At 35.5% G+C, this 27,206-nt stretch overlaps 2 protein-coding genes across 3 annotated transcripts in view; both read right to left on the bottom strand.

Moving 5' to 3' along the window:
- Nucleotides 1–539: 539 nt before the first annotated feature.
- The window catches only part of LOC123534069 (lysophospholipase D GDPD1-like), a 43,578-nt gene continuing 16,911 nt past the window's right edge, over nt 540–27,206 (bottom strand). For both annotated transcript variants that reach the window (XM_053519492.1, XM_053519491.1), the window contains exons 8-11: nt 26,567–26,700; nt 25,343–25,405; nt 6,754–6,805; nt 540–5,098 (exon numbers count right to left, since the gene is read on the bottom strand). In XM_053519492.1, coding sequence (XP_053375467.1) covers nt 4,901–5,098; nt 6,754–6,805; nt 25,343–25,405; nt 26,567–26,700 — 447 coding nt within the window. In that variant the 3' untranslated portion in view covers nt 540–4,900. The remainder of the gene's footprint in view (nt 5,099–6,753; nt 6,806–25,342; nt 25,406–26,566; nt 26,701–27,206) is intronic.
- LOC123534068 (uncharacterized) lies at nt 11,687–15,832 on the bottom strand. The gene is made up of 2 exons (XM_053519490.1): nt 14,769–15,832; nt 11,687–14,415 (listed from the first exon to the last, which is right to left on the bottom strand). The coding sequence occupies exon 2, from the start codon at nt 14,108–14,110 to the stop codon at nt 12,275–12,277; it is 1,836 nt and encodes a 611-aa protein (XP_053375465.1). The 5' UTR covers nt 14,111–14,415; nt 14,769–15,832; the 3' UTR covers nt 11,687–12,274.

Here is a 27,206-nt window from a genome sequence, read left to right as displayed (position 1 = left end):
AAAGATAATGAATGCTGTTTAAGAAAAGGTAAAGTTTCTTGTTCAGGTTGGTAGTCAGCGAAATAGATGGAACAAAGCAAAGCTGAGCCCACAGCAGGTGTCCCATTATTTACCTCCACTGGCATTGTAGTCTAACCTCCAAACCACTGTGCCAATTAACAAATTAATGAGGTAAATTGCCCAAGATTTTAGATGGAATAGATGAAATTTATATTGTCGCCTAAATACTATATGCTCGAATGCCACATCTTGAAGTACTGTAAAATAATTAATAGGTGGGGAGACAAATTTTTTCATGGATCTTGTTGTTGGCCAATCCATTAAATAAAATTTCAACAAACGGAAAATTACCATTGAGTCTATCTTAAAATTTGAAATCCACAAATTCAAATTCTCATGAATAGCTAATTTGGACAATTCTGCCAAAATGCATGCCCAAGACATAAAATGATTTCAAAAGTATGCACTCTATTATAAAGCTTGCGTAGGTTTAGTGGTAACATGGTTGATTATATTCTGGTAGAATTAAGAAACGAGTCTTTCTTCATATTTTCTTTACAAATATATTTAAAAAATTTCTACAAATAAAATAAAAGAATTAAACTTTAAAGCATTAACATAAGTCAACATTAATAATAGTAAAATCTGAACAAAACTTAAATATAATTAATGAATTAACACATGTAACGGTAGGAATGATAAACACAGGCACTAAACAGCAATTTTTGTAGAAGCAAGATTATATCGTTTATTTCATATAAACAAAACCGATAAGATTGGCACCATTTACAAGCCATGTAAATGGGTCCGAAAGAATCCTGAAAAGAAATATCTATTTTATGTGAATATTTGCCATCAGAATGGAAAAAACATCCCAAATCTTGTTGAATCAACATCCCCCTGACAGACATTGAATATGAAGCATCTAAATTACTTTCTTGAATGAAAAAATCATCCTTTAACAAGAGCTGTCGTGTGCTCAACTATTACAAAAATAGAATGTGAAATTAAGCTCTCCATATACTTCATGTAGACAAGCTAAAATGGTATCATAAACCCCTTGACTTTCTGTGTCTTTTAAAGAAAACCGAACTTAAGTCTTTCATAAATTTATTAAAAAGTATTTTTGATGAAATTTTTATCACTCCATATAAAGAAGGTATAATTTAGTTTATCTTAAATATATTTGTTATACTGATATACTGAATTTTTCAGTGTGCAAGGTTTATCATCCCAACCAGTAAACAAAATTTTTGATTGACACCCAACAAGTCTTCTAAAATTACAGATATTACAAGTATACAACAGAACTTCATTTGTTCAAACTCGATGGGACCGACCAAATTGGTTTGAGTTACTGGTAATTCGAGTCATCGAAAATAGACATTACAAAGTGAATTTGCTGGGGCCTGACAACAAGTTCAAGTGAAGGGTGGATTTTTAATTAATCAAGTTTGAGAAAACAAAGTTCGACTGTATTTTAACATCAATTACAACTACTCGCATTATAAATTAAAGGTAAGACAATTTTCAAACGGTTCGAAGAAGTAGACATTTTGTCAATTATTTGATTTCTGTCTAAAAGCAATGGCGGTTAATTTATTTGAAGTAAAATTGTTTCAATTAAATAGAAGCCTACTGATACAAAGTATATCTTTTGTGTGATTCTTTTGATTAAAATCTAACAAACAAAAATGAAATCTTCATATTCATGAAAATTTACCAAAACATTTATGTCTCTGTTTCTATTTTTAAACCCAAGAGCAGTTTGACACAAAGATGCTAAGAAACCATAATTAGTAAATTTTGGCCAATATTTGATGAAATGTTTGACTGAAGTGCAGAATTTAAGACCACAAATCCAATATTTCAAATCAGTTTCCATACTGGATACCAACTTAGCTGTTTTTCACTGAAATCAAATTAATAATTATAAGGGGCTTATTTACTTTGGTTGTCTGGTTTCGTAAATCTATGAAATTTAATGCCAGTGAAAACACATTCTCATTTATATCTCAATATGGAATGCTACAAGTCTAAATGTAGTACATGCATATACAAAGATCCCTGTGTCAAGCCTAAAAATTTATATATCATATTACTGTCCTCTAAAATTTAAATCTGTTATTTTTAAAGCAAGATATCAACTAACTACAACATTAAAGCAAGAAGTCTCCTAAAGCTTACACTAGAAAATGTTTATATATGACATAATGTGAAAACAATATTGCATTGTCTGTCAAACCAATTTTGGTGCGAAAAAAAAATTCTTATATGCATGAAATAACGATTTTTCTTACACAGTTCCTATTCAAAATGCAAATAATCTTGTATCTTTAATGACGATCATTGACTAGCTGTTTTATGAACACGTATCACACTAGCAGCTCTGTTTCTAGTCCAACCAGTTGCGTAATTATCATTTCATTTCAGTTTGATATTACCGTCAGGGAAGGTAACTAGAGTCACGGATTGGGATTACTCTGTTTCACGAACTTAAAATCATTTAAGCATTAAAGTCCTACTTTCATTTTCTTGAATTTCCATTGCAAACACCAATTCAAACAGTATCATAAAATAATTGCTAAGAAAAACTTTAATAGGGTTATTATAACAACAGCTCGATCTGGGATGCTGTATTCGGCTGGTGTGGATTTTTGCCAGATCGGATCTTACAAGGCGCACAAGCGCCGAGTGTGATCCAACCTTGCAAAATCCACTAGAGCCAAATACAAAATCCCAGATCTAACTACTGTTATAATGACCCTTTTATTATATACCTCTACCTTTTTGTTTGGTGTTTTGTTATTGAACAAAATCTCCAATGTTTATCAATATTAAAATGGAACTAAGTGAAGTTTTTATGTTGGCTATTTATAGAACTGTGTCAGGTCATGCATATTAATGAAAGTAGTCAGGCAGCATACAATACAGAAGGTACAAAACGGAATTTAAAAGGTACAATATGGATTTTTTTTCTGCCTGTTCATATTTGTGAAATACAAGCCAATTTTTTGACAGAATTTATGTAGGTATATAATGAAAATAAATCTTTGATGTCAAGTTGTATATTTCTGCCAATTTAATGCAGCAGATATAAGCCTCATTTTGCCTTTCTAAAATTTTCACTACTAAGTTAACATATCTTACCACTAATTTGAAAAAAAAAAATTATGATTATAAAAAATAATTGCAACTTTGTCCTGTATTCTCTGATGCAATTTCCGCATTTTCTGTTTTTAAATGAAACGGTATGTGTACACTGACCTCCTTTACAAACAAAGAATTCTGAATTGCCCAACGACAATAAATATTCACACAGAAATTGCCAAGTGTCAGTACCTGTCCATTACTGTAAAAGCAGAAATGTTCACAAGGGTTTATTTTTCACTATATTTGCGAGGCCCTATTCGCGAGGCCCAACATGTCACAAAAATCAATTCTCGCGTAAATATTTACCACTAGTATAATTCAAATTCAAGTAGCATACCATTTTTACAATTTTGAGAATATTTAACCTTGCGAACACACTCAATACTTCAAATTCGCAAAATTTTGACCTAGCAAAAATGTGTGCTTTTACAGTACCTTAATAAAAAAATATGGTACAAAAAGAGCCTCAAAATAAGGTAACAATTCTGACATAAATCATCTGTTATGTAAATACTTTGGCTATTTTATACACAATTTTAGGATTGGTGTTTCTTAGGTTTACAAAAATAGATGTAGAAAACAACAATGAAAGTACATTTGTATATCATGCAGTTCAAACATGACTTTGAAACCTAAAAACATATTATCAGTAATTTCTGTGATAATTAAAAACAAATGTATAATATCCTTTGTCAAAATAGATACTGTAAATAAAAACAGAAACAAAAACCAATATCACAATTTATCACTAATAATAACCTGATGATAACTAAAAACAAGAAAAAATGTAACAGAACAGTTTATAAATTCAGGACTATTCCACAAACAACAGCTCCTTCTATTACATGACTCTCTATATAATTTGTAAGTCCACAGTCTGTGCTATTGACCTTTCAATAGTTCAAGGGTCGAAGTCAAAACTTTAAAGAAAAAGAAATATGAAAATTTATTTTTCGATCAATGTCATGCAATAAAACACTTACTGAATGCATTGTTAGTCAATAGTCAAAACTATATCCCCTCAGTCTTTTGGGAGCTTTGGCAATAGTTTTGACTATTGACCGGCAAGCCAATTCAATAACTGTTAACTGCGAAGTTCAACTTTGTTCTTTCTAACAACCTCTTCAGATCATCTTGTATAAACATCACTGTACCTTTAAAATGCTAATTTTCTAACTTCTCATCTGTGACAGTAGAACGTTTACAATATTGCCAGTGGCTTGCCACGTGCAGCTTTACCACACTATACTACAACCTTAACTGCTGACTGATCATAAATTTTAAAGATCATCATCAATATAAAAACCCACAGTTCATCATTTAAAACATTATATATTATGATATCTTAAAATTGCTTTGATTTTGCTATGAGTACTGCACTGTTACAAACTCTTGTAGTTCTTATCTCAGTTCAAAACCTCTCTCAAGTTTTTGATAAAGGTAATTTTTACAAATTATTATTATTATTATTATACCAGATTTATATAATTTATCATTTAACTCTGTGCATCAGCCTATCAAAATTTAAAGTGGCTGTACCTAAATAACAACACATTGTTATATCATGATTTGAGGCCTTCTATATTGTAATTCATGAATGAAAATGATTAAAAGTGGAAAAACTGTACAGTAAAAAAGTTAAGCCATTTTTCAGCTGGGTAAATAAACATGTTCAATACTGGTCTCACTTGTTTAACACAAACATTCTTAAGTATTTTTAGTCATGTTGGTGGTTCTACATTGCTGTTTACTCCATTTCCGGCTGTTTAGATGAGAGAAGTTGATTTTCGACATTTTCAATATCACTGGCAGCACCCATACCTAGCTCGGGATGCTTACGTATATACTCGGCTAACTTTGATGGGAAATCGGTCATTACTCCAGTAGCCCCTAACTTGAAAGCTCTCCCCCAATCATCTTCTTCATTTAATACCCAGAGGTAGGTCTGAAATTAGAATGATGTAAATCTACTGTTTAATTCATTAATTCCATCCATTACATGTTTTTCAGTGAATTATTGAAAAACATTGTTTGTATTAGAGATTATCAAAATATATTTTTCACTTGTGAGAAACTACAAAATGTGTAAATCAGTCAAAACATGGAATAGAAAGAAATTTGTTTTGCATGTAAGATCAAATTATCTTTCGCTCATGAACACCATATCTTACATTTTAACTCAAAGCAATGCCACTTGTGAAAATATTGCATCTGGTGTTCACCTGTGAAAGATATTTCAATCTTACACTGAAACAAAAAGAAATCCTCGTATCTGTGCTTTCTTGAATTTCTTTCGAAGTAACACATTAAAGAAAACCGCAAGTTATACATCCTGCAATGTGAGTAAATGTGGTAGAGAGAATTTTCAATGAATCATTTATCACAAGTACACATCTAGGTGTAAAATTAAAATGTGTTTTGGTCCATGATTTTTTTTAAAATACAGACCTATGCTAGGGCTGTTCAATTAATACCCAGAAAAGTGCTCTCAGTACATGAACTTTATACATCATCAAAAACATTATACATCATCAAAAACCAATGGAAGTGTTATTATATAATATAATGTAAACAGTGGAATATAGTTGATATTGAAAAATTATTTTTTCTTTTGGTAAGTAAATGCATAATTTCCGCATTGTGATGACATCCAGCTCAAATTTGTCAGTTTTTCTATTCTGAATTAGCGATAATTATAGTACAAATGAGCCATGCCATGAGAAAACCAACATAGTGGCTTTGCGACCAGCATGGATCCAGCGCGGATGCGCAGGCTCACAGGTCTGGATCCATGCTGGTCGCAAAGTCACTATGTTGGTTTTCTCAATGCACGGCTCAAATGTACTTTCCATTTATTGATTTACTATGTATTTTTAAGGGCAAATTAATATTTACAAAAATTAAAAATTTGTGTTTCCTGTTGAAAATTAATCGCACTGCTGCATAAGGCTAAAGGGTCAAAGCCTCGGAGAACACAACATTTTATCAGTGATATGGGAGGTTTAAAAGTAGATAGGAAAGTCTCTTTAACAACTGAAAGATCATACAGCATACATTCCTGACTTGAGAACTACAGAATTCCTTCATATAGATCTATGCATCACAGCTTGGTGTCCAATTTCATCACATACCACATGAACATACTATTCAGTTTTTATTTATATGTAGGATGTATAAAAATTTAATGTTAACAAACTACAGATGTTCACAAATTATACTGACTTATTTTCTTTAATATGCTGGTATCATAATGACACTCAGAATCAGTCAAACCTTAGTGAAATTTGTAATTCAAAAGTTCATATTCAGTATTTTCTGATCCGTCACATTTTCAAATTTCAGCAAACTTAAGGACCAGGAATAACTATTTTAATGCACTTTTCTGTGTATTTCTTGAACATCAAACATGTGCTGCTACTTTCTAGAAGTCTACAAGTTAACACAATTATTTATCGAAGTTGTTTCTTACAACATCAGTTTCACCTCAAGCTCATCCTAAACCTCAAGGTGTAAGACAAGTTTTCCAGTAACTGTTGCAGAGGAAATATTGGAAAATACTCTAAAATGGAAATTAGTTTGTGAAAGCAATTGTGGACATACCTGTATACCTCTTTTATCCAGGTGTTTAAATAAAGCTGGTCGCATCAATAACCTACAAAATAAATTGTAGTTAATTGTAGTTGTTTAGGTTTAACGCTGCTTTTCAACAGTATTTCAGTTATGTTACAGCGGTGTTCCTGGATTCTGTAATAGTATAAACCTGCTCTACGCAATTAACTGCCAACCTAAAACATCCCATATGAATCAGAGGTGGAGGACGAATGATTTCAGACTAAATGTCTGTTATCAAATCACCATGGAGAGCATAAGTCTTGCCCGGAGATCAACCTCATGACCTCGCGATCCATAGATTTGCACCCTCCCTACTGAGCTAAGAGCAGGGCTTCTCTAACAGAAAACGAATGAATGGAGTACAAATGATTTCAGACACAATATCCAATTATCGACTTTTTCAAAGGTTGAAATCAGGATTTATCAACCAAAAAAAAGTTATATTCACTGAGCCGAAGTCGAGGTGAATGTAACTTTTAGAGGGTTGATAAATCCTGATATCAACCTATGAACAAGAGGGTCATGATCACCCTAAATCGCTCCCCTGAGTAATACGAGCCAGATGTTTCAAATGGCAAACCGATGCTAAAATATTAGAAAGTAGGTCAGGTCAAATTCATGGTAAATGAAAGTCAGTTTTGAGATCGGTATGCAAAACTGAACAGGTCATCCAAATTTCAAGGCTGTATCTCAAAGAACAAGGAAGGAGGTCAGTAGGTCAAGGTCACAGTAAGGTGACATGTAATCACTTGGGTACATCAGGTAAATATAACAAGAGATCACAGAGTGATCTTGGCGCCACCAATGTGCCATTTTTGAGTGTTCCAAATTTCAAGACTTATTGACTAGCTCAAGGTCAAATTTCGTTTCCGTACACAACACAAATCTATTCATGTGGTCCAAATTTTAAGCCTGTACCTTCAAAAATGTGAAAGTAGGTCACTAGGTCCCAAAGTCAAGTCAAAGTTTGTTTCGGTACACAAAACATGCATGTGGTCCTAAATTTGAAGCCTGTAGCTACAGAAATGTGAAAGTTGGTCACTAGGTCAATCTTAAGGTCAAAGTTCATTTCGTTACACAAAACTATGCAAGTGGTCCAAATTTGAAGGCTGTAGCTTCAAAAATGTAAAAGTAGGTCACTAGGTCAAAATCCAGGTCAAATTTTACTTCGGAATACAAAACTATGCATGTGGTCCAAATTTGAAGCCTGTACCTTCAAAATGTGAAAGTAGGTCACTAGGTCAATGTAAAGGTAAAAGTTCACTTCGGTACACAAAACTATGCAAGTGGTCCAAATTTGAAGGCTGTAGCTTGAGAAATGTAAAAGTAGGTCACTAGGTCAAAATCAAGGTCAAATTTATTTCGGAATACAAAACTATGCATGTGGTCCAAATTTGAATGCCTGTACCTTAAAATGTGAACGTAGGTCACTAAAGGTCAATGTAAAGGTCACGGTCATTTCAGTACACAAAACTATGCAAGTGGTCCAAATTTGAAGGCTGTAGCTTGAGAAATGTAAAAGTAGGTCACTAGGTCAAAATCAAGGTCAAATTTTATTTCAGAATACAAAACTATGCATGTGGTACAAATTTGAAGCCTGTACCTTCAAAAATGTGAAAGGAGGTCACTAGGTCAATGTCAAGGTCAAAGTTTTTTTCGGTACACAAAACTATGCACATAGTCCAAATTTGAAGGCTGTAGCTTGAGAAATGTGAAAGTAGGTCACTAGGTCAAAATCAATGTCAAATTTCATTTTGAAACACGAAACTATGCAAATGGTCCAAATTTGATGCCTGTACCTTCAAAAATGTGGAAGTAGGTCACTAGGTCAAAATAAAGGTCAAAGTTTTTTTCAGTGCACAAAATTATGCATGTGGTCCAAATTTGAAGGCTGTAGCTACAGAAATGTGAAAGTAGGTCACTAGGTCAAAATCAAGGTCAACTACATGTCAAGGTTCATCTTGCCACTCAAAAATATAATGTTGGTCCAAGTTTGAATGTTGTAGTTACTGACAAGAACATTTTAAAAGCTTTTCCCTATATAAGTCTATATGAACCATGTTGACCCCCGGGGCGGGGCCATATTTAACCCTAGGAGGATAATTTGAACAAACTTGGTAGAGAACACTAGATGATGTTACATTACAAGTATCAAAGCCGTAGGCTTTGTGGTTTGGACAAGAAGATTTTCAAAGTTTTTCCCTATATAAGTCTATGTAAACCATATGACCCCCAGGGCGGGGCCATATTTGACCCTAGGGGTATAATTTGAATAATCTTAGTTGAAGACCACTAGATGATGTCACATACAAAATATCAAAGCCCTAGGCCCTGTGGTTTTGGACAAGAGGTTATTTAAAGTTTTTCCCTATATAAGTCTATATAAACCATGTGACCCCCAGGGCGCGGCCATATTTGACCCCATAGAAATAATTTGAATCATCTTGGTAGAGGACCATTAGATGATGCTTCATACCAAATATCAAAGCCCTAGGCTCTGTGGTTTTGGACAAGAAGGTTTTCAAAGTTTTTCCCTATATAAATCTATATAAATTATAGAAATAAACAAAGGGCCATAACTCACTCATAAATTGTTGAACCAGTCTGATTTTCAGGGGGACACAACTAGGGTACCAATACATCATTCTGACAAAGTTTGGTCAAAATCCCCCCAGTAGTTTCTGAGGAGATGCGATAACGAGAAATTGTTAACGGACGGACGGACGGAATGACGGACGGACGGACCACAGACGCAGAGTGATTTTAATAGCCCACCATCTGATGATGGTGGGCTAATAAGAGCTGTCACAGAAGACAGCGTGCTCGACTATTTCGATGCTGGATAGTGAAACTGGGCACATCTGAGGAAACTGAAGCTGTCACTGGAGTTTTAATGACCCCAATGGTGGATGAAAATATTGCACAATAGCTTGAGTCTGTGTCAAAAATATTAAGTAATAAGAGAGGTAAAGACTAGAGCTATCACTGAAGGTGATGAATGTACCCTCCGCATGCACTGACACAGTACATTGCAATCTGACGCACAAAAGATTGCATAATTATGCGGACAGTAAGTATAAAGACTCTGTCCACTGACAGCTCTTGTTGTTACTATACTATATACATAGACACAATCTTGTGCGCACCAATTCTCTAAGTTGAAAAGGGGCCATAATTCAGTCAAAATGCTTGATTGAGTTGCCCCCTCCTTTTTACAGACTGGGGTCATGATGGTAAACAAGTATGCAAAATATGAAAGCAATATCTCAATAGACTTTGAAAATATTTGGGGTGGTACGCAAACTTTAACATTTATTCTAAGTCGAAAAGGGGCCATAATTCAGTCAAAATGCTTGATACAGTTGCCTCCTCCTTTTTACAGACTGGGGTCATGATGGTAAACAAGTATGCAAATATCTCAATGGACTTTGAAAATATTTGGGGTGGTACGCAAACTTTAACATTTATTCTAAGTCGAAAAGGGGCCATAATTCAGTCAAAATGCTTGATAGAGTTGCCTCCTTCCTTTTACAGACTGGGGTCATGATGGTAAACAAGTATGCAAAATAACAAAGCAATATTTCAATGGACTTTGAAACTATTATTGGGGTAGTACGCAAACTTTAACATTTGTGTGACGCTCATGCTCACGCCGACGCCGGGGCGAGTAGGAAAGCTCCCCTATTCCTCGAATAGTCGAGCTAAAAATCAAAGTCCCATAACTCTGCAAAAAAACTTCTGAAAGAACCTAACATGACCATGCACAACAACTGTTGTTACTGAACACCTGTGTGGAGTTTCATTAAATTGTGTCAAGGGGATGAGGAGAGTTGGTGTGTACAAGATTGTGTCTATGTATATAGTACAGTAACAAAAACCAATAACTCTGCAAAAAAAATTCTGAAAGAACCTAACATGCATCGTGCACAACTACTGTTGTTACTGATCACTTTTACGAAGTTTCATTAAATTGTGTCAAGGGGATCATTATGAGGAGAGTTGGTGCGCACAAGATTGTGTCTATGGACAGACAGACAGACAGACGGATGCAGGAACAGACAGACAGACAACCTGAAACCAGTATACCCTCCCTTACAACTTTGTTGTTGGGGGGTACAATTAAGTTTGGTAGAGGACCACAAGGCAATGCTACATGCACAGTATCAAATACCTAGCTCTTCTGGTTTCAGACAAGAAGATTTTAAAAGTTTTTTCCTATGTAAGTCTACGTAAAACTTGTAACGCCCCAGGGCAGGGCCTCTTTTCACCCTAGGGGCATAATTTGAACAATCTTCATAGAGGACCACTAGATGGTGTCACATGCCAAATATCAAGACTCTAAGCCTTCCGATTTTGGACAAGAAGATTTTTAAAGTTTTTCCTTTCGGTTGCAATGGCAACCAAATTTCTGCAAGGAATTCAATTCTTTGAATAATTTTGCATGGGGACCACCCAAGGATCATTCTTGTGAAATTTCGTGTAATTTTGCCCAGTGGTTTTCAAGAAGATTTTATAGAAAATGTTGACCGACGGATGACGCATGACTGACGACAGACATTGAGCAGTCACAAAAGCTCACCACGAGCCTTTGGCTCAGGTGAGCTAAAAAGCTGGAAAGGTCGCCATATGACCTAAATTGTGCCAGTGTGACCTTAAACCCAAAAAGATTAAAGGAAATTTATAGCGGTCATCCTAGGAATATTTCTTTCATTTATTCTAAAATAGACCAAGTGATTTCTCATGAGGTTTCTCAGGCCATAGCAATCAAACTTTTGCACAGATCACTTAGATTTGAAAGAATCGGCAAGAGGTTTACTCAAGAAACATTTCTTGGAAATCTGGTCGAAATTGGCTTGGTAGTTTACAACGAAACTCATGTTCTTAAAGATTTGTGGAAGAAAGAAATCAACAAAAAAGACAATTATGGTATCTGATACTATTAAGTTTACATTTTACAAGAAAAATATACAGATAAATTTCTTACAATTTGTTCTGTGTGACAAACAAAATAGCTTTTGTACATAGCTCAGACTACAATAGTATTTTCATAAATATATACATTTTACTGTCATTTGTTCACTTCTTATTTTATAAATATTTATTAAATAGACAATACTTTGTAATTCTAAAGATCTTAGTAACTTTCAATGAAGGGTTAAAATACTGTTTGTAATAATGTAACAGTAAATATATTTGTATTAACTGTATCAGTAAAACTGAAGGTAGTTAATCAAAAAGCTTAATGTTTGCCAGTTCATATGTCTGTTGTTGCACTATCATGCTTTGATTCACATATGAGCCGTGCCATGAGAAAACCAATATAGTGGCTTTGCGCAGTCTGGTCAGGATCCATGCTGTTCGCTAACGATTTCTCTAATTGCAATAGGCTTTGAAAGCGATCAGTATGGATCCTCACCAGACTGCGTGGATGTGCAGGCTGGTCTGGTTCCATGCTGGTCGCAAAGTCACTATGTTAGCTTTCTCGTGGCGTGGCTCATATCAAGTTTTCTTATGGTGGTACCCTTCTCCTGAGAGAAATTGTACTCAATAGTTTACATATATGAATGTTTGCAGCATTGTTTCTTGTACGTATATTGCGAGACTTTATATAGCAGCAAAGAGCAGCGTCATATCTGTTCTCCTGTTCCAAACATTGTCCCAGTAAATTCAGCGCTGTTTCTCTGTGTCTGAGGTTTCGATCAGTATCAATGGTAGTGGCAAGGTGTAAAAGGGCCCGCTGTTGATCTGCTCCTCTCTGAAGGTGTCTGTAAGTCTTGTACTGTAGGAAGTAAAGGTAAGGAAGTGAATCCACCACAGCACAATCTATCCAGCCATCATCTTCATCCCTCTCTAGCAAGTCTTCTTGTGTAGCTCTAAACATTTCATACTGCAATTCTTGTGGGACACAATTGATTTCACAACGCATGAACACAACACAAAAAGCTACAATATCTTTTATAAGTTCTTCATTGCCTGTATCACACTTACTGAGAAATCCTGGTTTTAGGGCCATTGTATAATTGCCACTGCACCCACACACAGGTGCAACAACATCTAAGTCATACTTTTCTTCAACATTACTAAGAACATACTCTGTCCTTTCCATTTCTCCTGCACAGTATAATGCAGATGCAAGTTTCAGCCTGCTGGATGACACATCGGAGTTCAATCCTGCTGAAAACCAAGCAAGTGCTATGTGGGATATGGAACTGCCAGTATCAATGTTTGTAGATGCCATCACAGATCCAAGGGAGGAGCAAAACTGCGGTGCTAAAAGTCTGCACACTGATTTCTGCGGTGTATCAGATTCTACTGCGCTATAAATTTTACCCAAAATGGATATTGTGTTGAAAAGCAGAAAAGGGTTCATTTCTTTTCTAACAAGTCTGATTATTTTGGAATATGATCCTAACCGTAATAGATAGAAGAAAGTATACATTAAATGTCCTGAAACCTCAGAAGACACATTAACTGCGGAGTGATAATAAAAACCAGGTGGATACATGGGTAACATGGTCATCTTCTCCTGAAGTCTCATGCCAAGGTCATCAATAGGAATATCCATTAATGCCCAAACTTCACATTGTATGATGGGTTCCAGGACTGCAAGAAGCTGTTGCTGGACTGGATAAGAAATTTTTCCAGCCATCAAGTTATTTTCAGGTATTATGAAATGTGGACAATTAATTTGTTTAACACAGTCCTGCAACGACACCAAGCAACATTTTAAACATGCAAGTAAATTGTGCTCCTGCCATTGATTTAAATGTGAAGTGTGTATACAATGAAACAAAACAGTTTTACACATGTAGCTAGAAATGGCATCTTCACACTGTGGACTGATTAATGTTTTAAGAATCATCTTCATCAAGATGTAACATCTTATTTGTGTGATGTTTAAACTAAACACCAGATATCTTTCGGCTGTTGAAGTAGATATTCTCCATTCAAGTTGCTGATTACTACCATGCTTACTGCCTACTGGTACAACAAAACACCCTGTAGTCTCACAGTATCTCCTCATTTCTTCTGTAGGCCACCCTCCTATGCCTTCCTGTGATAACCAGAGTTGAGCTTCTTCAGGCCATGATTTACATTGAAAGGCTGTAACTTCATCTATGGCTGAGAACAAATCACTTCCTGGATATGTATGTGCTGGACCATTTACAACATAACCCTCTCTGTCATTCTTGTTGTAACTGTTTTTTATAAGCATTCTTCCTTTTCCATCTGCACAAAAATCTTCATGTGTCCTATGGAAAATACAGGTACAAGAAGAAGGTTCATCAACTCTCAGATTTTGGAGAAGACAGTAGCCGGGTGGCGTGGTCTCATCTTTGATCATTAGAATATTCCCAACACCTGGCTGCCACTCACTCCAATTCTGTATCACATTTTCGTCATTTCGGCAGATGACCTGATCCAAATCTGACTTTAGTCCTTGAGTTGTTGTACCTTCCACTTGACTTCCAAAATAATATATGGAATAGGTTCTTCCTTTTAGTATCAGCCTAATGTTATGTTCCAGATTCAAGCAACAACAACATCCTTTTCCTCTTCAGTACTGTTCTCTCATTCACCCCAATATCACTGAGTACTTCAGATAATTTCAATGATAAACTTTCGGCATGACCTGGAGCTTGAGACATTCTGAAATCATTTAAAATATAGCTCAATAACCCACAGATTATACACAGAATTTTCAGTAAACATTTAACACATTTATGATGCTAGTCTTTGGACAGTTTTGTGGAAAGCAGACATAACACAAAAAATCATTTAATTAAATTTATTACATTCATTTGTATTTAACAACAGAAGAGATTTTACATTAAGAAATATACATTTACCCGTGCGCCAATATAAATATAACTATAACATTTTAACAGGGTTGAAGTATTTTCAATAAAGTAATGTTTATAACAACAGATAATGTTAACAAAAAATGTGATTATTACACATTATTAAAAAAACAACAACTTTAATTTAATGAGTACACTTACTTTTGAGATGGACGAGAAGAAATCTGATATTCCAATAACGGGCTTTCAAAATTTCTGTCAACTTCTACAAAATGTGTGGTATAAATATGGCTGAACAATTATCTTATGAAACTATGTTGCAGGCAAGTCCTACAAGGGGTGTTTCAAATTGTAAAATTCATTTTAAGACATTGATTAGTTATTTTATAAGGAAATGTTCGAATAAACCTCTTTTTGCCTGCACATATAGTTTTGAAAGTATTTTCTACTGTCTGCACTGGGTGTACGTCTTGTATACTGCAGATTCAAGTATGTTTCTAGATGAAATCATGCTTTCAGAAGACTAACCTTTTATGGCAAGGATAGATTTTTCATTTTTTGGACAAAAAACATCCATATGAGGCTTAGTCTGGTGAATATTTGAGATAATCTAACATCCAACACTTTGTCTCTATAGGTACCACCACTGGGACATCAATAAAATCTGTAATAAGATTTTATGACTGCACAGAATGCAAACCAGCAAAAAACTGCATTTGCTCTGATTGAGTCTGTTCATAAGAGGTACTGGAAAGTGCAACATATCTTTATGTAAACTAGTACCAGATTATGCAGAATTCTATTACATGGATATTGAAAGAACGCCATGGTCCCAAAGAACCAGAAAATATAACAACACTGAATCAAAGTACTGGGAGACTTTTTGTTTGCTTTGTTTTTGTTTGATTTAATGTCACACTGACATACATACAGGTCATATGGCAACTTTTCAGCTTTAAATGGTGAAGGAAGTCCCCATCTGCACCTCTGGGCATTATTTCATCATGACCTGGCATCTAGGTAGAACCATCGACCTTCCGTAAGCCAGCTGTATAGCTTCCCCACATGAAACTCAACATCTTAAGTGAAGCTCAAACTCATATTGGTGAGGGGCAAGTGATTTGAAGTCAGAGACCTTAACCACTTGGCTACAGAGGCCCTGGGAGACTTTTTATGGCCACCACATGGCACTTAAAAATTCCTGTCATAATAATTAATTAATAACATCTGAAAATTTACTATGATCCTCTGGAAGCACAGAATGCAAACAAGCACTCAGTTTGAATGAGTCTGTTCACGAGATGTAATGGAAAGTGCAACAGCTATCGCCCCCCCCCCCCCCCCCACCACCCCTTTGAAATTCAATTACAACATAGATATTGAATGAAGTCCATGATCCCAAAGGATCAAAGGCTATAACAACACTGAAAATAAGTATTGGAAAACTTTCTATGGCCACCACATGGCAAGTCTGTGTAGCTTGGATTTTAGCATTTTCAGGCGAATATATTTTCCGCCAAGATATTGTTACATGATTAACAAGAGATGTCCGTAAGACAGCCATTTTAGCTCGACTATTTGAAATATTGTCCCAGAAGCAGGAAAATATTACCCAAAAAGGTTAAATATCAAAAGAGTTTTAAGTTCAAAAGGGGACATAATTTGACCAAAATGCATATCAGAGTTATGGGATTTGCTGCTATCAGCTAGTTTTATAACCCCGAAGGCACATGTGAAGCTTCAATTCCATATCTGCATTAGTTTTGGAGATAGTAACTTGCATGTAAAACTTTAATCAGAATTTTCTAAGTCCAAAAGGGGGCATAATTTGATCAAAATACATGTCAGAGTTATGGGACTTGACCCAGTGAGGTTGGTAATTGATCTAGAAAAAGAAAATAATAAGTTTTAAATCTATAGGCGTTTTAGTAACAGCTGTATGTACTTGCACGCAAAACTTTAACCAGAATTTTCTAAGTCCAAAAGGGGGCATAATTTGGCCAAAATGAAGGTCAGAGTTATGGGACTTGGTGCTATCAACTAGTTTTATAACCCTGAAGACACATGTAAAGTTTCAATTCAATATCTGCATTAGTTTTGGAGATAGTAACTTGCATGTAAAACTTTAACCAAGTCTAAAAGGGGGCGTAATTTGCCGAAAATACATGTCAGAGTTATGGAACTTGACCAAGTGAGGTTGGTAATTGACCTAGAAAAAAAAAAAGTTTCAAAGCTTTATGCCTTTGAATGATAGCTGTATGTACTTACATGCAAAAACTTAACCAAGGTATGACGCCGATGCCAGGGTGAGCAGAATAGCGAATAGTCGAGCTAATAAAAATATTGATGTGATGTCAAAGAAAAGGTTATGTAAACTTTGAAATATAATCATCATTCATTAAATACTTAAGGATGAGGGTCAGTATTTCTGCCAATGGTTGGGGCGGAGGTGCAAAACATATACTGACCCTATCACCAGGGCTTCGGAAATTTGCCGGTTTGTCAGTTTTGGACCGATTTTTGACTTTTCAGACCGATTCGTGAAGCGAAAAAACGAAAAAAAATCGGTCCCGTAAAAATGGAGAAAAGTATAAATTTCGGTCTGATATCTCAATACACGATCACCTGCCAAGCAGGAAATTGTTGGTCGCACCCTCAGATAATCAATAAACGTGTCAAACGGTCTGATTGTCACTTTGATAATCGGTCCGTAATTAGCACGTGACGCAATCAGTGCTCGCGCGGCACATCCTTTAATGTTTGCAGACAGCCGACTGCAATGTATTAAACATTTTTGACTGGTTTCCAAATGTTTCTGACTGGATCCAAATCATTTCGACGGGGATCCACTTCTTTTATCTAGAATCCGATGAATGGTTTATTACAAAAGGCTATGTTTGATCGCGGTAAAAAACAAAGGGTCACTGCATTTAATCAAAGAGTTATAATTGTGCATTATAGGTCTTTGATTTAATGAGACATCACACGGAAAACCGATAAAAATAATTTTTATAATTAATTTATTTGAAAAAATTACATGATTCATTTGTTGGGGCTCCAGTTGAAACAAGTGTGGAAAATCTTCTTTGCAACCGGACTGTACAAAAAAAGAAAATGAAAACAATGGACTGGCAAACACGAATGATAGAGAGAACCGGAGTGGCGCTGTTTATCAAATCGGTCTTTAAAAAACGTTTCAAAATGAAATTTTGTTTACATCAGAAGAGAACATAACTTTATAAAATGTAGTTGCTTATTGAAGTACAACGTAAGTGAAATGAAATATCAGTGGCCAACCCGCGTGACATTTTGGTACTATGCATGCGGGAAATTCGATCTCAGCGTTCACATAACGTACACATTCGGTCCGCGGCAGAGTATTCTTAAAATACTGAGGCTGTTTAGCAGAGAATATGTATCGTGTAATTCACTTTGACGCATTGTATTTTATAGAATTCCGTCAAAGAATGAGGAAACATCACAAAGTATCTGCCGTGTGTACGGTACCGAAGTCACGTGCGTTGGCTTTTAGACTAGTTACGTACGCGTTGTCAATGCCTCGGCAATTTTATCCTTGCAAGTATTTTCTTGGAAAAACATCGAATTTTAAACAAAGTAACGATCACACATAACACCGAATAACTGTCTTCATTGTATGGTAACTCGCGGTGACCGGTAACTCAGTTTTAATGCATGACATGCTTATTTCTTTACTCTATCACGTTTTACAAAATATGTAATATTGGGAATGCGGTGGGTGGGGTAGCGCCGATGTCAGGATTTTCGTTTCGGACCGATTGAGTTATTAAAATTTCCGGAGCCCTGCCTATCACTATCATAGTTGGTGAAGGGGCAGCCCCCACAACCCCTTCTTATTTTAATGTTATCATTTTGAATTATTTAACAAAAAGAAAAATTGTAAAAATTACACACAGCTCATAAAATTGTGGCCCACTGGAAATTGCATTACATCTGAAACATCCCTCACAGGAAATTAAAAGTGAAAGTGACGTAGCCCATCTTCTTACAGTAATTACAGTCCTTAAAATTTTTTAAAACTTGTTTTGTGAATGTGGTTACTGACATCAGAATTATAATTATAGTAAAAACCAAAGTTTCAAAGGAGTCTGGAAAGTTTTTGAAACATGGTAGATAGTCAGCATTTTACTTTCACTTATTTTCTAATTTCTAAAATGCCAGATATACGTTTTATATTGAAATTTGTATGTTAAACAGAAGAAATTCAGTTGTTCATCCTAATAATGAATGGGTAGATTTAAGGTGGTCAATCACATTTGAGCAACATTCTAACATTTTTCAGTTTTCATATATTCTGTTAGAGACTTATTTAAGGAACAAAACGACCCATTACATAGAGTTAGATCCCTATTAGAAATGTATAATTTATTACTTTTTTTTATGAAATTTTGTAATTATCTCCCTTTAATACAGAAGTGTTTAAAAAGTGGATTATTTCTTTTGATTTCAATATAATTTCTACTTGTACATTTGTATCTGATAAATATTGGAATATTTCAACTACCTGAAACAAAAGACATGTTTTAAAACAATGTGTAGCTTTGGAATATATTTATTTTCTATCTATCTTGGTTGCGCAACCAAGATAGACAAAGGGAGGTAATAATAATTGCATTTTTAATGAATTTTGGCAAAATATGTATTTGTCAATGCAAATCTTTGACAACTTAATTACAATAGTGCTTATATTCTTATCAGTCCTAAGGAAAAACGTGTTTATTAAATTTATACTTATGCTAAAATAACGCTTTCTGCATTGGGCAAGCAGGATAGGAAAATCAAAGTTTAAAAATACTTCAAGTGAAAATCTGACGTGTATTAACAACTCAGTGGACACAAATAAGTGTAAATGATCAATTGGTTAAGTTTCAAACAAATCCATTTGTTGACCAAAATGTGATTAACCGCCTTTAAAAGACAAAGGCCACATGCAATCCCTACCACTTCAGAAAGTTTCAAGATCAGATATTTCTGGAGAAGAAGTCATTTGAGGAAAATAGTAACTTCCATCTCCCACGAGCTTAACTGTATTAATATTGAGGAAATGTTCATGCGTGCAAAATGAATTAAAACTGAAACATACTTTAATATGACAATCACCCTCATAGAGTTTTCACTTCATACAGGACAAAAATGTTTGCTTTCCTTGAAAATTCACTTGACAAATTTCATTAGTCAGTCACCTAATTATTGTTAACAAATTAACTTTTAAGTATCTATGGTTTGGCAGTCACTTGAATGGAAAAACCTAACCACAAGGATACAGGACTGAAACTCTGTTGTTTGAAACCAAGAGCAAAAAGGAAACCAAAGAGAAGCCACATGTGAAAATCAACAAATTTGAATGTAAAAACCTGAAAACAACAGGTCAACAATAGCTAAACTGCTAAATGCCTTTAAACAAGAGGGCCATGATGGCCCTGAATCCCTCACCTGAGTAATATGAGCCACAAGTTTAAAATGGCAAACTGATGCTAAAATACCAGTAGGTCACATTCATGGCCACTGAAGGTCAGTTTTAAAAGATCATTGTGCAAAACTGTACATGTCATCCAAATTTCAAGGCTGTATCTTAACAAGAGCTGTCAGTGGACAGTGCGCTTGACTATTCTCAGTGCTTGATAGTATAATATAAGCTAAGAGTAAAACTAAAACATTACAATAAGCATATTCTAAGTCAAAAAGGGGCCATAATTCAGTCAAAATGCTTGATAGAGTTGCCTCCTCCTTTTTACAGACTTGGGTCAAGATGGTAAACAAGTATGCAAAATATCAAAAGGACATAAAAGTCTATGTAAAACTTGAGACCCCCCATGGCAGAGCCTCTTTTCACACAATACTACATACCAAATATTGAAGGCCTAGGTCTTGTAGTTTTAGACAAGAAGATTTTTAAAGTTTTTTCCTAAATAAGTCTATGTAAAACTTGTGACCCCGGTGCAGGGCCTTTTTTCACCCCAGAGGCATAATTTGAATAATTTTCATAGAGGACCATTAGAGGATGTCACATGGCAAATATCAAGGCTCTACCCCTTGCAGTTTTGGACACAAGGATTTTTTAAGTTTTTCCTTTTGGTTGCCATGACAACCAGTCTTCAGCATGGAATTCAATACTTCAAACAATTTTGAAATGGGGCCACCCAAAGATCATTCCTGTGAAGTCTGGTTTTAAATCTGCCCAGTAGTTTTCAAGAAGATTTTTTTGAAAATGTTGACCACTGATGATGGACATTGAGCGGTTTGGCTCAGGAGAGCTGAAAATGGCCTGCAAATTAAATATAGAGCATTTTCGATATTCCATAGAACCATTTAGGAAAAATTAGCACCCCAAAGCAGCCATGATTTTGTTTTCTAAATAACAGTTCCATGATTACCCTCAGGGTTGCTCACCAGACAATGACTATTTGCCCTTGACCACATCATATCATTATAAACTGTATCATGGAAGTTAACAATTGTATTTACAATGTAGTGCGGAAAAGGATACTAGTCAAGAAAATTTTATGAAGATCCATTCAAAAATGTGATTTCCAATGTAAATCTTTTTCTATTTGACCTAGTAATAGATTTTATACCAAGGTGACCCGGTTTGAAAATGCCTAGATTACACTGAAATGATAGAAAGTTTTCTAAACTATCTTCTTATTTGACCTAATGACCTGGTTTTTGGCCATAGATGACTCAGATTCAAATATGACCTGGATTTCATAAAGACAAACATTCTAACAATGTTTCATATAGACCAAACAGACAACAGCTGTCAAAGGAGTCAGCACCCATGACTTGTTTCAAAACATTAAATAAGTATAAAAAGGAACTAATTTATGAAAATTTTCTGCAATAGTAATTCAGCATGTGTCATATCATGGGCTAATAATGTGGAACAACTTTTTTTAAGCATGAATCAAATGTATTTAGTGACAACTGAGATAGATCATTAGATCATCATAACTTGAACCTAAAATTCTATGTAGAAAGGGGGCATAACTCATAACATAGGTGTCAGCATTATGGACCTTATGTCATATGATGTGGGTAATGATTTAGAACAAACATTTTAAGTCTAAAACAGAGATAAGGTGAAAAAGAATCAAAATTAAACTGGAACTAAAAGTTGGACATAATTCATGACATATATGCACCAGAGTTATGGACCATGTCTCATATGATGAGGATGATAATATTGAAGAAATATGTCAAGTTCATTAAATTATAACAAAGGTATAAAGAAAGTGCACTAAAATCAACCTGAAATTCTAAGTAAACAAAAGTGCCCAGATGGCCCTAGGTTGCTCACCTGAGCCATATACCATAACAGTGTAAACGTGTTTTATCTAGTGATTTCATGGAGACAAATATTCCGACCAATTTTCATTAATATTGGACCAAAAAATGTGGCCTCTCAGTGATAACTTTAAGTCTGCGTCCTGCGTCATATACGGATAAAATTTGCTGGGGACGCAGTCTTAAGTGTGAGCGGGACACATCGCCGAATGAAATGTGAAAATTACAAAAATTACAGAAGGGTAAACCCAAGGTTGTTGGTTTTGACCCGCGAAAATTAAGAACAAGGAGCTGCATTCAATAAACGCTTGATGCCCCCAGTGGCATCCTTGTCGATGGATTTTGCACCTAAGTCCAAAACGAGGTCAAGGTCAAACTGAGGTCAGGTGATGTTTGAAGATGAGGAATGATCACAGTTTACATTCTGTATTAGTATCAATTCATTCTTGTAAGGGGTATTGATGCTAGACAAAACGGTCCCATTTGGTTAACCAAGAGACGGCCCATATAAAGCAAACTATGTCCAAAATGAGGTCAAGGTCAAACTGAGGTCAGGTGATGTCTGAAGATGGGGAATGGTCACAGGTTACATCTGCATTAGTATCAAGTCTTTCAAAACGGTCCCATTTAGTTAACCTCATACGGACGGACGGACGCACAGATGGACGACTGACACTGCACGATCACAAAAGCTCACCTTGTCACTTTGTGACATGTGAGCTAATAAAAGCCACATGTTTCAAATGGCAAACTGATGCTAAACTAGAGCTATCACTAAAGGTGATGAATGTACCCCCCACATGCACTGACACAGTACATTGCAATTTGACGCACACAAGATTGCATAATTATGTGGACTGTATGTATATAGACTGTATGTATACAGTACAGTAACAAAAAACCAAGTCCCATAACTATGCAGAATATTTATCTAATAGAACGTAACATGCACCATGCACAACTAGGGTTGATACTGATCACTTGTGTGAAGTTTCATTAAATTGTGTGCAAGGGTTCGGAAGATTAGGCGCGCATAAGACTGCATATGCAGACTGTATGTACATAGTATGTGAACAAGAAACAAAGTCCCGTAACTCTGCAATTTTTGTTGTTGAAACAACCTAACATGCCCCATGGACAAGTACTGTTGTTACTGATCACTTGTGTGAAGTTTCATTATATTGTGTCAAGGGGATGAGGAGAGATGGTGCGCACAAGATTGTGTCTATGTATATAGTATAGTAACAAAAAACAAAGTCCCGTAACTCTGCAATTTTTTTTTCTGAAAGAACCTAACATGCCCCATGCACAACTACTGTTGTTACTGATCACTTGTGTGAAGTTTCATTAAACTGTGTCAAGGGGATGAGGAGAGATGGTGCGCACAAGATTGTGTCTATGTATATAATATAGTAACAAAAAACAAAGTCCCATAACTCTGCAATTTTTTTATCTGAAAGAACCTAACATGCCCCATGCACAACTAGTGTTGTTACTGATCACTTGTGTGAAGTTTCATTAAATTGTGTCAAGGGGATGAGGAGAGATGGTGCGCACAAGATTGTGTCTATGTATATAGTATAGTAACAAAAAACAAAGTCCCGTAACTCTGCAAAAACATTTTCTGAAAGAACCTAACATGCCCCATGCACAACTACTGTTGTTACTGATCACTTGTGTGAAGTTTCATTAAATTGTGTCAAGGGGATGAGGAGAGATGGTGCGCACAAGATTGTGTCTACGGACAGACAGACAGACGGACGGACGGACGGACAGACAGACAACCTGAAACCAGTATACCCCCCCTTACAACTTTGTTGTCGGGGGGTACAAATATTAGAAAGTAGGTCAGTAGGTCACATTCATGGTCACTGAAAGTCAGTTTTAAGATTGGTGTGCAAAACTGTACATATCATCCAAATTTCTAGGCTGTATCTTAAAAAACAAGAAAGTAGGTCAGTAGGTCAAGGTCACAGTCAAGTGATCCCTTATTGTTTGGGTAATCAGGTAATTATAATTAAACAGTCTAGGAAATATGACCTGATAATTTTTCAAGTATTTTTTCCTATATAACTCATAACAAGTGACAGCCAGGGCAGGGCCTAGGTCATCTGGTTTTAGATAAGAAGATTTTTAAAGGTTTTTACTATATAAGTCTATATATTAAGTCTATGTAAAACTTGTGGCCCCCAGGGCTGGGCCTCTTTTCACCCCAGGGGCACAATTTGAACAATCTTGATAGAGGACCATAAGATGATGTGACATGCCAAATATCAAGGCTAACGCCTTGCAGTTTTAGACAAGAAGATCTTTAAAGATTTTCCTTTCGGTTGCCATGGCAACCAAAGTTCTGCATGGAATTAAATTCTTTGAACAATTTTGAAAAGGGACCACCCAAGGATCATTCCTGTGTAGTTTGGTGTAATTCTGCCCAGTGGTTTTCAAGAAGATTTTTTTAGAAAATGTTGATGGATGCACAACTGATGACGGACATTGAGCGGTCAAAAAAGCTCACCATGAGCCTTTGGCTCAGGTGAGCTAAAAATGTTGACGGACACATGACGCACAACTGACGATGTACGACGGACATTGAGCGGCCACAAAAGCTCACCATGATTATTGTTTTATTACATGAATAGATGTATAGTCAGTTTTGTTATTACAAATGTATCTTTAATATCTATTTTTAGACCAAATCAGATTGATATTGGTTTTCCACGCACCTACTTCAAACTATTATCATACTATTTATAACCCAAGATAAGCTGATATGACGTGTACTCATTACTTTTCAAACTGTTTTCAGCCAATCAAAGAAACAATAGAATACAGTCATGAAATAATATTCAATGATCATTTTATTTTGGTAATATATTACAAATTACAACTAGTAATTCCATCATTGATATAAGAGTTATTTGTAACTGTCATAGTTGAATGAATGTTCTTCCCATTGCTTGATACCAATGTTAGGTTTCATCAAAACTGAATAATCATCATTCTAACACGACCAGCAAATAACCTACATACATGTAGAGCAAAATCAATCTTGGGTTATTCTGCAATAAACCACCCGCGTGCAGTGACGTCATCCGATCCAGGTGCGTAGTACGTTCGCAAAAAGTAGTTACCATTTTTTCTAACACTGTTGATACTATTATGTTGAGTTAGAATCGAAATAATAACTTCCCAAGTGTGATTTATTGTAGAATAACCCGAGTTTTTCGTTCTTATGCGAAACAATATATCACTCAGGCCTACAGCCTTTGTGATATATTCTTACACATAAGAACTCAAAACTCGGGTTATTTTACGATAAACCATGTTTGGGAACTTATTATTTCTTAAATAACCATGTCCAGTTTTGCAGAATATGTCAATATTTTACGGAGATACAAATTTAACAGCCTCAACCAAAGTTTGGAGTTAGAAAAGATGCAAAGTCTACTTACACATCTGCTATTCTAAGGATTGTCTTAAACTTCCATGACAGTTCTGCCCCTTTGTTGCTGCTACTGTAATATCACAAGGTAGAAGTTATTTACTTTAAACCAGACAAAAAAGCAAAATACAAGATGTGCTTATAAAAACATGCATGCACCTCATGATGGCCTCCCTTGATCACTATGACCTTTGTCTTTTGACCAACTGGCCCCAAAATCAATAGGGGTTATCTACTGACTACAGGCAACCATCCTAAGAAGTTTGAAGCCTGTTTGCAAAAGCATTCTTCAGTTATCAACAGGAAACTAATTGTTGACCGACATACAAACAAGCTTTGACACAAACACAAGTGTTCTTCATATATTGATAAAAACCAATTTCCATGTCAAAGTTAAGGTCACCACAAACTTACTTACGACCTTTGAAAAAATGTATAGGGGACATCTTCCAACCAAGTTGAAGGTTCATGTGCCGCAGTGCTCTTCAATTAGGTATCACTTTCAGTCTTCACTGCAACCTTGACCTTTGAACTACTGATCCCAAACAATAGTCTTGTCATCTTCAGACCAAACACAATCACTATATGAAGTTTGACACCTCTAGGCCAAAACCTTTTTACTTTTTTCAGTCTCAAGGTCACTGTGACGTTGACCTTTCACCTACTAATACCAAAAGTAATAGGTATCACCTACTGACCACAAGTAATTATTTTATGAAGTCTGGCATCTGTTGGCCAAAGCGTTCTCCAGTCTCTGGAAACCATTTTAGTCCCAAGGTCACTAAGACCTTAACCTTTGACTAACTGACCCAAAAATACAATACAGGTCCTTTACTTACCAAAGGCAATTGAGGTGAAAGGCTTGTAGGCTTAAATATTTTCTAATGATCAACTGGAAATAGTCAGACAAACAGTCAGACTACTATATGCCAGTTTGGGGCATAAGAATAAGAATGTTCACACTTAAATAAAGTAGAGCAATGTCATAAATTTCATTCAGTCACCATTTGTTAGACATTCATTACACAATATACCAGTATAATCATGCAGTCGACATGACTGCTTGATATTAATGTACTAAAACAAGTCACAACATTAGTGTTAACAGCCACATACTGCAAAAGAATATCACAAAAAAAAAAAAACAACAGACAATATTTAGCAGGATGATGAAAAAGATGTAGAAAACAGTCCATATCTTAATACATATATTAGAAAGAGACAACAAACTTACTTGAATGCTATACTTGGCATGATTATCTCTAGAGTTGACTCATACAATGGTACAAAGGGAAGTAACCCTGAGTAAAACAGACACAGCAAAGTAAACACACGGCGAAACGAGAAAAACACAGGAATGTCCGGATTCTGAAAAATAACAAAAAAATGGCCTTTTTGTAAAATTTTTACATTTCTTTTTCAAGTTATATACAAGGTAATCACAGTTTAAAGATATTTTTTTACAAATATATGTAATATGTATAACACGCTTTTCCATAAGTTTGAGGAAAAGTGCTGGTGCTGGTGCTAGGTACCCACCCAAAAAGCTAACTCCAGCATGCCCCAATATACTTTCAGATTTCCTTTTAAACTAAATTTACCTCCATGTTTGTCCATATGAAAACAGAGAGACAATAAAACAAAAACAAGAAGCTGCGTTCAATAAACGCTTGATGCCCCCGGTCGCATCCTTGTCGATACAAAGCAACTTAAGTCCAAAACGAGGTCAAGTTCAAGGTCAAACTGAGGTCAGGTGATGTCTGAAGATGAGGAATGGTCACAGGTTACATCTGCATTAGTATGAAGTCATTCTTGTAAGGGGTATTGATGCTAGACAAAACGGTCCCATTTGCTTAACCTTGTACGGATGGATG

The sequence above is a fragment of the Mercenaria mercenaria genome, chromosome 12, assembly GCF_021730395.1.
Source record: "Mercenaria mercenaria strain notata chromosome 12, MADL_Memer_1, whole genome shotgun sequence".
Lineage (NCBI taxonomy): Eukaryota > Metazoa > Mollusca > Bivalvia > Venerida > Veneridae > Mercenaria > Mercenaria mercenaria.
The sequence above is the reverse complement of the archived record's forward strand: the minus strand, read 5'-3'. Positions and strand labels throughout refer to the sequence as shown.